At 40.6% G+C, this 12,497-nt stretch overlaps 2 protein-coding genes across 2 annotated transcripts in view; both read right to left on the reverse strand.

Annotated features, from left to right (window-relative positions):
* Positions 1-4,375, reverse strand: part of rhobtb4 (Rho related BTB domain containing 4) — a 61,687-nt gene extending 57,312 nt beyond the window's left edge. The window contains exon 1 of the mRNA XM_061816760.1: positions 3,988-4,375. The gene's annotated coding sequence lies outside the window, so the exon portion shown is untranslated. The remainder of the gene's footprint in view (positions 1-3,987) is intronic.
* Positions 4,376-6,748: 2,373 nt separating this feature from the next.
* Positions 6,749-12,482, reverse strand: wdr54 (WD repeat domain 54). Its single transcript, XM_061816762.1, has 9 exons — positions 11,884-12,482; positions 11,626-11,688; positions 11,451-11,517; positions 11,253-11,309; positions 10,651-10,778; positions 9,022-9,122; positions 7,497-7,659; positions 7,332-7,406; positions 6,749-7,239 (listed from the first exon to the last, which is right to left on the reverse strand). The coding sequence occupies exons 1-9, from the start codon at positions 12,106-12,108 to the stop codon at positions 7,108-7,110; spliced, it is 1,011 nt and encodes a 336-aa protein (XP_061672746.1). The 5' UTR covers positions 12,109-12,482; the 3' UTR covers positions 6,749-7,107.
* Between the last annotated feature and the right edge of the window lie 15 nt (positions 12,483-12,497).

Here is a 12,497-nt window from a genome sequence, read left to right on the forward strand (position 1 = left end):
ACACTCATTGGCTGGTAATCTTAGAATTTCCAGCATTCCATTTTGTCTGTCAGATTGAGGCATTTAGTGAAAAACCCATCAGTTATGTGTTACTGGAGCATTGTTTAACAAGTCAAAACAAACCTTGCCCCAATTCATCACGTTTGAACTGTCTATACAGCCCATCACCGCCGCTCACTGACAGAAACACGCCAAGATATGGCCGTGCACATGAAGGGTGGAATGGTTTAATTTATAGCTGTGACAGAATTTTTCATTCATTTCTCACCAAAGTTGTTTTATCCCAAGATGATTCCATATCATATTTTGCTTGCCAGTCTCCTACTGGTGAACTGGATAATTGGTGTGATGTCTCTACAGTGTTGTGTCTCCTGTTCGTAGCTGTCAAAGTGTATGCAGAGGTGCATGTCAGAGTGAAGCGCCCAAACACCCTATGAATGTCTCTAAAAAGATAGATAGAACTAAGTGAACATATAATTATATCCTTGCCAGAGACGTTTGCGTGTTTTTGACTTTTGAGAACACGCTGAGGAGGCCAATTCATATCACTCAAATTAGCAGTTTCACTTGACTGACAGATGACAATCAGACAAGCTTGAAGTGTCGTGCTGTGATTGTGGCTATTCACTTTATTTTGAGGCTCATGAACTTTCCATTGGAATCTGCTTAAAATGAGGGTTTAGGGCGAATTAAAAGTGGTTATTTTTTGCTCAAACAAGTGAACTTTACCTGCTTTTAATGTGCAAGAACAGACAATAGTGATTCGTAAAAATAGAAGCACACACCACAATACCCCAAACATATTCATAATGTCTTCCTTTATGAGAATCTCTTTGTCACTCACTCTCACACACAGAGATGGGGAGAGAAAGGGAGGGAGGGAAGAAAAAAGGAGGGGGAGAAATAAAGCGAGAGAGAGAGAGATCCAGAGAGAGATGGATGGGGTTTGGAGAGAATTGAATCTGGCTTAATTGAGAGTACGGGTCTGGAACATGAATCAATCAACATTTCAGTGGTGCCGTGCAAATATGGCTAAATAAACATGAAGGCCTAAGCGCGCCCTGCTCACTGGCTAACGTCAGCACATCCACGTCAAACAGTGCCCAGTGCTAGGCAACAATGCCATCCCAGATGGCAGACTCTGATGGTTCTTTTACTCTAATCTAATGCACTTAAGTCCCATTTCCTACCCATGCCGCCTAAATGACGCAACGGGGAATATTCAGTCAGTCTCCAACTATTTGGACAACGTTGGTTTAGAATTAATGACTTTTTGAAGGCAATGAAAAGTGGAGAGGCTTCTGTGATGTCAGTGGCCTGATCTCAACTCCACACAGCAGACATTAGAATTTACTGAAGAGTAAAGTGATGCCCTTGATCAAGCAGCAAAACAAGGTGAAGTGACGCAAGATGCACTGCTATACAATGTATAAACCTTGTTAAGAGTGGCATTGTACACATTGTACAATAAAAAAATCGTGTTGTGTGTGTCATTATAGATGAATACATTAATTATATATAATTAAGTATATTATAAGCTGAGAACTTTTTTTCATTAGTGTAGTAAGCACGGTCACTGAATTACCCCAAACATGCTCTGCACGCACATTTCTGAATATTTTCTAACCCAATAATTTAAGATTCATCAATAATGTACTGATTATTGCCAAAGTGTATTAAATATTTAGATGGTCAGGATGTGTCTCATCCCAAGTCCCAACCCCGGATAAATGCAGAGTGTTGCGTGAGGAAGGGCATCCGGCGTAAAAATTGTACCAAACAAATATGAGCGTTCATCTAAAGAATCCCATACCGGATCGGTTGTGGCCGGGTTAAAAACGCCCGCCCCCGGCACTGCTAACCTGCAGGGCGTTGGTGGAAATTCAGCTATGTGGGTCGAAGACAAAGAAGAGGCGGAAACCGGATCCGTCGTCAGAAGAAAAATAGGAATGCACAGATCGTACAACTCAGTGTAGGGACTTTGAATGTTGGGACTATGACAGGAAAAGCCCAGGAGTTGGTTGACATGATGATTAGGAGAAAGGTTGATGTACTGTGCATCCAAGAGAGTAGGTGGAAAGGTAATAAGGCTAGAAGTTTAGGAGCAGGGTTTAAATTATTCTACCACGGAGTAGATGGGAAGAGAAATGGAGTAGGGGTTATTTTAAAGGAAGAGCTGGCTAAGAATGTCTTGGAGGTGAAAAGAGTATCAGATCGAGTGATGAGACTAAAATTTGAAATTGAGGGTGTTATGTATAATGTGGTTAGCGGGTATGCCCCACAGGTAGGATGTGATTGGTGCAGATTGTAATGGACATATTGGTAAAGGAAACAGGGGCGATGAAAAAGTGATGGGTAAGTACGGCATCCAGGAAAGGAACTTTGAGGGACAGATGGCAAAAAGGATGGAGATGGCTGTAGTGAACACTTATTTCCAGAAGAGGGAGGAACATATAGTGACCTCCAAGAGCAGAGGTAGAAGCTGGAAAAGTACAGAGAAGGTCAGAAGGAGCTACATTGTGTCTTTGTGGATCTGTAGAAAGCCTATGACAGAGTACCAAGAGAGGAACTGTGGTACTGCATGCATAAGTCTGGTGTGGCAGAGAAGTATGTTAAAATAGTACAGGACATGTATGATGGCAGCAGAACAATGGTGAGGTGTGCCGTAGGTGTGACAGAGGAATTTAAGTTCTCAATTATTCTTTCTTAGTCCAAGGAATCTAACCATTATAAAGTTACCAGTTCTCAGATCTCTTTGTAACATTTGGACAATCGAGGCTTTATCATACATTCGGCCGCAGTGATTGTGATCTGTCTGTCAGGTTAAAACTCCTTCTCTCCCAATTTTGAAAGCAACACACGAGTACTTGGGAGTTGCTTAGCTGTTTGTTTTTATCAGTGATCTGGTCCATCTATGGCAGCAGAATGGAGGGGCTTTAGGCACTTCATCCCCCACGGTGAGGCTCTATCCCCGCAGGCTTAGCCACACAGGCCCAGCTGCCGCCATGAGAATGGACGGCCATGGGATAAAAAGCTCACTCTTCAAGCACGATAACCAAGTTTAACACAAAGACATATGAATGCATCGAGCACATTTTCTGACATTGTGTAGCATAAAGTCATACCGTACATCAGCTGTCAGTGTGCAACATCAGGTTTGTTCAACACTTCAAAGCTGTTTTGTGCGCAAATTGGGTTGTTTTCTTGTCTGTTTTTTGGAGGCTTTGCGAAACTTGTACTTCTTCCTATTGACATTTGAGTCGAAGGTCAATCAATACCTTGCTACCTCCAAGTTCTGCTCAACCTCTGCATTTTGCAGGTTTTTGAAACAATATCACTCAAAGAAGAAATACAGCAACACCGTGAACGACTGACAGAGAGCGTCTGATTCACAGTTCCAAGGTCCAGGGTTGAAATTCCAGGCCCGTCTGTGTCTTCCCATGCCTGCGTGGGTTTTTTTTTTACGGGGACTCCAGTTTCCTCCCATGTCTCAAAAACATGCATGGTAGGTTAATTTGAAACTTCAAATTGCCCTTAGATGTGAATATATGTTTGTTTTTTTTCCATGTGCCCTGCAATTGGCTGGCAACCAGTTCTGGGTGTACCCCACCTCGTGACCAACGAGAGCCGGGATAGGCTCTAGCACTCTGGCGACCGTTGTGAGAATAAGCAGCTCAGAAAATGGGTGAAGGGATGGAAGTATAAAATGCTAGTATATCAAACTGTCACCCTCATAAACTATTTATGAACTTCACAGGCAATATTCAACCCGATATGAAACTTTTTGTCTTTAGTCACTGATGTACAAGCGTAAAAACAACTTAAATAACTAGGACTAAAAAAACTACTCGCTTTGTGATGACGTGACCCGACGGGGAGGTGCATCACAGCAAGGATTGCCCAAGGTTAGTCAACTTTTTAACTGTTTTAGCCCTACAAGTGTAGAAACAAGTAAACCATGTAACAGTAACAGTAAAATCTACTCACCACTAACTCCGAAGCTGATGTGAGAGTCATCCAGCTGCTTTTGCATGGCAGGAAAGTCTCTTTAGATACTGTGCGGTTAGCACAACACAGCTTGTGTCTTTGAACATGCTTGGGTTCCCAGCCTGCCGGAGCTCGCCACTGCAACTGCAAAATGGAAATATTTTGGTGTAATTGTTTTATGTTCACAAAGGAGAAGGGTTGCGTCAGGAAGGGCATCCGGCGTAAAAATTGTGCCAAACATATATATGCGTTCATCTGAGATGACACGCTGTGGCGACCCCGAAAGGGACAAGCCGAAAGAAAAAGGAAAGGTTTTATGTTCACAAAGGTGAAGTCAACTTTCAAGTTTTTGTACTGTATGATGTCATGCATGTCAGCTGTTCGACCTATGAAGTCACGGGCAACTTAGGATGGTCAAATTCATAATTGGGCAACTTTCAGGCGCATTTGAATTTTGACGTTTTGCTGGATATTTTGTCAAACCAATTGGAGATGTTTTGATTCAAAATTTTGTAGAATTTTTTTTTTCACATTTTTATTTTGATTAGACATAAAGGTATTGGAACATGAAGGTCAATTCCTGAATTTTTCTACAGACTAGAAAAATTTGACCAAGACCAGTATATGAAAAACAAGCAACCATGAAGATGTGAGACAATGGAAACTCCATCAGAACCAGTCCATCAACATGGGTCAGAGAAATATTTTGGAATGTTGTGAAGGAAAAAATATTGGCGTGCTATGAAACAGACAAACGTGAGAGCTGTACATGAAATTTTTCCTTCAAATAATGCTTTCTTTGAAGCTGTGTATCAAATCCAGATGTGAACACCTGGTAATGTCTTTCTTTCAAATTCACCTATTGATGGCTGCAAAAATCCCGTCTCACCAGTTCCATACTTTTTGAGGGACTGTGTATCAGCAAAGTAGCATATGTTCACTGCACTTCATGTTCTAATCCCTCCTCTTTGTGTGCTCAGCTGGAACAGCCAAGAGTCAACAAGTATAGCAGAAGTGGCCCCAGGCCTGGGAAGAAGGACCAGAGTGTCACGCAGCGTTATTGACTGACCCAAAGAAGGCAAAATCCTGATGTTTGTCTCTGCGTTTTCTGAGAAGTGACATCACTGTCCCATCTTTTACTTCAAAGCCTTTGTTTGGCAAGGTCCAATCGCTCCCTGCGCCATCAATCCATCTTTTATTTCATCAGTTGCTTTTTAGAAATCTATCCCTATGTGTATTGTTCTGTTCCAGAAAGTTATGTAACATCAGCGTCTGTGTCATTGGGGACCTCATTTTAGCCATCAGTTGTTTTTCTGTTCCTGTCGTCCAAACACAGTACACATCAGTCGACTGGAAGGTGTGACACAACACGACCTACTAAAATGCATCGACTCCAACATCCAACATTTACATGGCCCGGGCATCTGCATCGACCCCGCAGTCAGCTGGCACCTCGCAAATTCACGTTACATAACATTTTATGAGTGTGTGGCTTCCAAAAGTCTTGTCACTTGATGTTATGTGATCAGTGTTGACTGAAAAACAGAAAAAAAAAACGTCTCTGGGATTTATTTTAGCCACAGACCGACAAACAGCATACAATTCCTCCCTGACCTGATTCCTCTGATCTCGTCACGATAAGGTGGACGGATTACCGTGATACCTCGCCGAATGATATCAGTAAAAATAAAAATTGCATGTGAACCGTGATAAGGCTCCAAGAGACCATATCAGCTACTGCATCAATTATGACGGGTACGCAGAGTGGTTATCAAACTTTTTGTGCCAAACACCATCTAAAAAGTACCAAGGCCAAAATTAAAATAGCATAATACGCCCATCAAAAATTAGACATGTTTATTGCTAAAAAGTCGACAGCCAGTCAACCATTCACTGCCAGATTCATTTACTGAGAACTGAACCCATCCTACATGTACCACTAAACATCCTTGCAACTACGCTTCCATATAGAAAAAGAAAATGAACTTCAATAATGATTCAATTAAAACGGATTCCAAATGAGCTTAACTTGTCTCAAAGAAAAAGAATACAATTCTTAGCATTGAACTTTAAACCTGTACAACAGAAGTACATAGGCAGTGGTTCTTTACACTTTGAGAATCACTAAATTGGCGAGGTAGGTTGTTACCATTTTATCAAATAAAAAGTGTTATTAAGGACCTAAAAGTTATAGTTTGAAGTTCAACAAATAATTTGGGGAAAAATATGAGCCTAAAAGCTAAGCCTTTACGTGTGTGAAATCGCATACACCTGCCGCACCCCCACATCGGCAAAAGTCAAAATGAAAGCTTACGCATCAGTTTCACAGAATTTTTATTACAATGGGTCACTGCTCTTTAAAGTTTTATACCAGTTAATTACAACGGATAAATTAATTAACATTGGAAGTTCTGCTATTCTACTACACTTTGTGTGTGCCTGTGTTAAATCTCTGATCTCGGAGTCAGTTACACAATCATCCAAAACTAGTTGGGTGGAAGCATTATCGTTAGCTAGTCACTGCCATGAGAAACTGAATAAAAACAAAAATAATCCAGTAGTACTATGTATAAAGAATTTATAAACTCACAATAAGGACGCACACATTGTAAAGCTCTATTTCCAGTTGTCAATAAACAACTCGCATCTACTGTTTCTTTTGAAAATAAATTGTAAAAAGTTGTCAGTGAGTAGGTTTCATGTCTTGAATTCAATTTTCCATTCCTCCCCCCCAAAAAAGCAAAAACTGTTCCAATGCCTATTCACCAACATTGATTATTTATTGGTTGTTTGCAGTTCATTAAATTAAACAAATTTCATGCTGCCCTCTAGTGGAGCTTCTTTGCAATACATGGTTATTTTCCTTCTCAAAAATGATGTCCAAGTGAGAGAGCAAAGACGTCTCTCGCTCGCACTAAATTTCACCAACACCTAAACATTTGCTCTTAAAAATATCTACAGAATATTTTAAAACATCTGAACCATTTTCAGTGCACGAAGACACATCTGAAGACGTACAAAAAGACTGACAATACACTTTATGTACTCATCATATAAATGATGAAATTTAACACCCCACCTAGATAATCATATATACTCAGCCATGGCAAATGTGATGTCCTATGTCTGTGTGTAGTGTATAATTTCATTGAGGTCATATCCTGTCACAGCGAAGGCATAGCCATCTCCATCACAGAACTTGGCGCCGCAAATCTGTGTGTCTGTCACACACTCATTGTGTAGATGTGTAACCTAAGAGGAGATAAATTCAATTGATGAATTCATAGACAAACTGCATTTAATTTAGAGAAGTAGCCACGCATTGTGTTTTTTGGAGAGGTTACCTCAACACTGTTGCTTTCTGGGGTTACTGTCAGGAGCCATACCCTGACGAAAGAGTCTTCAGCTGCAGACAGGAGCTACGATGCACAATGCACATGCGGATGACACACACCAACATATACATGTAACATGTTGGGGGAAAAAAAGTCTTGCTTTTCTTAACTCACCAGTCCAGAAAAAGGAGCAATGTCCAGTGAGTAGATCCAGCGGGCGTGGGCGTTGATCTCAGCATGCAGGATTCCCGTCACAGCCTCGTACAGACGGATCTGGCCTGTTCCGTAACCTGCCACTACTGTACCTTTCCACAACTTCACGGATGAGCAGCTCATACTGAGAGGAAGAATGAGGATCATTACAGTGAGGAAACAATAAGCAGCAATTACATTAGATAAGGAAGTGATAAGGAAGAGTACACGGTGAAATGAAAAACAGATCAGTTTATGACGGAAGGTGATGTACGCAGGAGGATGACGACAATGAAGGAAGGTGCAAATGCATGTCTGATGAGAACCACACACTTTCACACCAGCAATGATATATAAATGTACAAAAAATGCTAACAAGAGTTTAGTGACTTGAAAAATTACAATATTTTTGGGCTCTGTTGAGATCTTGAAAAAAAACGTGAGTATGATCCAAAGCAAACAGCAGTGGACGAGGACAACTTTCAAAACCAAAATGAATAAATAAAAATAAAAAAAAAATAATAATGAAAATAAAACAATTCCTCTCGGTATAACTCCCTAATTTGGAAACAATGACAAGATAATCCCTTTTACATTGCCTATTAAAGTCAGGATTTAGCATCCTTTTTTGTTATCAGGCCAATCTAGTACCTTGTGTTACTCTTCAGAGGTGGCTAATTACGGTGTGAGGACTGTGTAGAGAGTCTATTTTACATTTCACAACTGTAGTTTCAAATAAACATTAATCCCCCATCCATCCATCCATTTTGATAGATGTATCTCAGCTGGAGAACAAAAAGGTCCACAATGGACTGGTTGCCAGCCAATTACAAGGTGCATAACTGTCTAAACAAGAAACTATTCACATTCCCATGGTCACTTGTGGACAAGTTAGTGTTTATTGAATTTTACCTAACATGCATGTTTAAGGAATGTGGGAGGAAACTGAAGTACGTGCTCAAAACCCACACAAGCACAGGGAAAACACAAAAGCCACACAGGAGTGTCTGAGCCGAGAATCTAACATGGGACCTCTTGTGAGGTGGACGTGTGAACCAAACCACCACCATGCTGTCCTTAGCCCAAATTCCTCAAATTAAAATTACATTTACCTTGTTTCAAATTTACTTTTATAGAGTGTAAAGTACTACTATTATAGAGTAGTATAGCAGATTAAGGGTTTGAGTGAATTCACAGTCATTGTAATCCACACAAGTACAACATGAACACCAGTGAACAAATCCAGAGACAAAATAGGAGAACGAAGGGGAAGATTTCAAACTGAAAGAGGCTTTGGGATTAAAGTACAGTATAACATCTTTAAGAAACCAAGAAGAGCCCGTGTGCCTCAATTCAACCTTTACAGAGCTGCATAGTGAGTTTTGCCTTAAATTAATCCAGTGATTAAATGAACTAAAGCAGATAGATGTATGAGTCACACGTCTCCAAAGGAAGTGTGTGACACAACTAATGACTACAAGACAAGAAAAGTACATTTAATTCTTACTCAAATCCACCGATCTTGTTGAGAAGCTGAAACTCTTCGCCTGACTTCCACACACACAAGGTGCCACCGTCATCAGCACTAACCAGGTCGGCGATGCATTCCTGAAGGAAGCAAGGAGATCATGTTATTGACTGATTGCTAGATGTCGCAAAGACTGTTCAAGCACCTTTAGAACCTTGAAAAGAGCCTCTCTTGGTGCTGCTATGGGTAACGTTAATTGAGACACTCTTATGTAATGCATGCATGTGAAACAAATAACGTATACAACTGCATAAACAGAATCTTCATGTCACTATGTCAGAGTGAAAGGGCTTTCCATTAAGGTGACCGCCGAACAGTTTTACTCTGCCACAGTAATTTCAATTTCTGATTCTAATTAGGGCTGCATGATATTTAGTTTGAGCATTATCGTTGCGATGTATGTTGTGCTGTGATCTTGGTGGACTCAACCATAATATAAAGCTCATCAAACGTAGTATTGAAGGTGGCCAGCAGAGGGACCTGTTTGGACGTGGTCCAAATATTAAAGATTGCCCACCTGTTGCATTGACTGCTTGGATCTTAAGAATGAAACTAGGTAGGCATGAGGTGCATTCAGGTGCTTTTGTAATACATCAAACTATTGTAAAAATGGATTACTAGAAATATGATTATTTGTATCAGATTGTTTTAGTGAAAACTATTATAATATAGAATTTATTTTAATACAGTCAGACAGAGCTGCAAGGAATGCAATTGTGAATTTCCTTTCACCATCATTGCTGTCATACTGTGTTGCACGTTTTCTTTTGCAAACAGATGTCCTGTTTCTGTTTTAAGTCCTCATTTAAAAAAAAAAAAAAACACAGTTTGAGCAACACGGTTTTCCTTGTGTATTCAAGATTGTAGACGTGAAAGCTGCAGCTGGCTATTCGTTTGAACCCAATAGAACACAACAGTGGTTTTTGGACCGGTGAACAAAGTTCAATATCATGCAACCCGATTACTAACAATTCTCATCTTTACAATCACCAGTACCTTTACTTGGTGGTCACTGATACCATTATGTTGGAAAACCCAAGGAATACACTGAACACACTTTTTAAGAGGGATGTGACTGCAATTGTTGAAGTTTTGCAGGATTTTGGGGAAGTCTCACAAGATTCACTGAGGTCTTCCAAGACAGCAGTTCTTTAGAGCCGTGATTCCCAACCCCATTCCCATGAGACATCACCAGGTGTCCCACTGGATATTATCCAATTTGAGCTAATTGATGCAGAAGTTATTTATTTAGTACAAATATTGTTCATCTCACTGTGTTGATAACAGGTGCCACTCATAAAGCAGACTAAAAACTTCATGTTCACCTAAACAGGCCCAGATTTTACGCTAATTATGTCAGCAACTCAAGACAAGGTATTCATCATTTTCTGTATATTTTTGTTTTGTGGTGTACAATGAGATTTTGGTAATGTATAATATGTGCCTTGCCTCAAACAAAATGGGGAAACACTACTTTTAGTTTCCACGCTAATTCTACAACGTAAGAAGCCAAAGAGGTACGTCAACAATTCTGGCAAAATGAATATATCTCTAGAGAGCTTGCTAGTCACTAAATGTTGCTAAAGAAAAAAAAAGTCAGCAGAGTACCTTGCTGCCTGAGCACTCTGGGGCTAAATCAGTAATGGGCTCCTTGTGCTCCTCCAGGACCTCAGACAGGGTGATGTTACTGCCTTTACTGGGAACATCGAACACCAGGATTCCACAAGAAGACAGACCTGGATTGACAGGAAGATATAAGGCAGTGGTGAATTTCATCTATCCACATACTGTATTTGTTACACGTATGACACTTGTCCTCAGAATGAAATGTACTTGTCCCCTAGGGTGGGCTACAGCTTGTCCCAGCTGACTTTCAATGAGAGGAACGATACACCCTAGACTGGTCGCCAGCCAGTCAAAGGACACATATATACAAACAAATATTCACACTCACATTTGCACTTACTGACAATTTAGTCTTCAATGAAGCTAAAAATGCGCAAATTTTTTTGAGGTTTTGGAAAGTTTTATTCTCCTACCAGTAGAAAAACCACACAAGCGTGAGGAGAATGGAAACTGCTCAGAACCTCTGAATGGGGCGGTAGACATACTAATCACAAGGCTGGCGTACTACTTTTGAGTTTCATTATATAGTTCAAAATATTTTGATTTGTTAGCTCTACAGGTAGGTGTTATCACTTTGTACTTACCCACACAAATGTAAGTCTCCCAAACAGCAGCTATCCCCCGGGCAAACACAGCCTGAGCTGAGGACAAAGGACACATAGGTGAGAGAAAACGTATGAGGCGAATTAGTAACCTACAGATCTTATACCACATGACAATATTCATGTGTACCTAATGCAGCATCAAATACGTGAAGCAGGTTTTTGTAGTGTTTGTCTTACCTGTAGGTGTTTCAGGAACATCCAAGGCATGCCAGTACACCATAATGGAGGCATCTGATTCATACATCTTCAAAAAAAAAACACAAGGATGACGCTACTAGATGTAAAAAAAAAAAAAGGAAAAAAAAAAGATGTATTTCATGTCCAGTCTAACATCTACACAATAATGTGTTACCTGGATGCCTCTCTGTGAAGTCACCACGAGCAGATTCCGAGAGGGCAAAACACAAAATGCAGCCTATTGCAAGAAAACATAAATTTTGTTTGAAATCTAGAAACATGAGTCCTAGTACTGTATAATGCTCAGTTAGGAAGAATAAAAGGAGGAAGTTTTTTTTTAGATTGCTTGTTTGTTTTGGACGGGGGGGAGACATAAAAAAACGATGTTTTAGCGTCAAATATCGTCCTGGAATGTCCCTCCACAAAGCCTGACCTGCATAATGAGGGATGGACTCGTGGCTACGTTGGGCTCCTTGGACTGGAGCTGACGGTGGGAGTCACTGAAGATGTCCCACGCCGCGCTGACCATGTTAACCACATTGGCATGGACCACCGTGAAGTAGGTGAGGCGCCGTGGAGCGATGCGCAACACGCTCAGGTTGTTGTACAACGCTGACGCGCTGCTCTTCATCTGGATGCTCTTCTCTTTGTGATACATCGAAAGGCCCGATTCAAAAGCACTTACTGTTCTGACAGTGTGTCAACGTAAACGCGTTCCCTCTTCGAGTGAAATAAGTTGTTGTGTCAAAAATGACATTACGCGTTGAGCTTGTTACTTAGCATTAGCAGCTCGCTAGGTAGCAGTTTGTCGGAAGTCACCTGCAACTACGTCGTCAAAAATTTCTAAACTTAACACCATCATTATTGTTCGATTACACAAAAAAAGAAAAAAGAAACATGCGAACTGTTGCGAGTTATATAAGAATTGCAGTACTGGTCCCTGCCATTGCTAGCAAGCGATTATCCAAATTGGATTTCCCTTGGCGTCGACCGCAGCCATAGAGACAACATGTGACGTAGTCATCACGTGTTCAGTTGCTATGCAAC

This window comes from Syngnathoides biaculeatus, chromosome 4, assembly GCF_019802595.1.
Source record: "Syngnathoides biaculeatus isolate LvHL_M chromosome 4, ASM1980259v1, whole genome shotgun sequence".
NCBI lineage: Eukaryota > Metazoa > Chordata > Actinopteri > Syngnathiformes > Syngnathidae > Syngnathoides > Syngnathoides biaculeatus.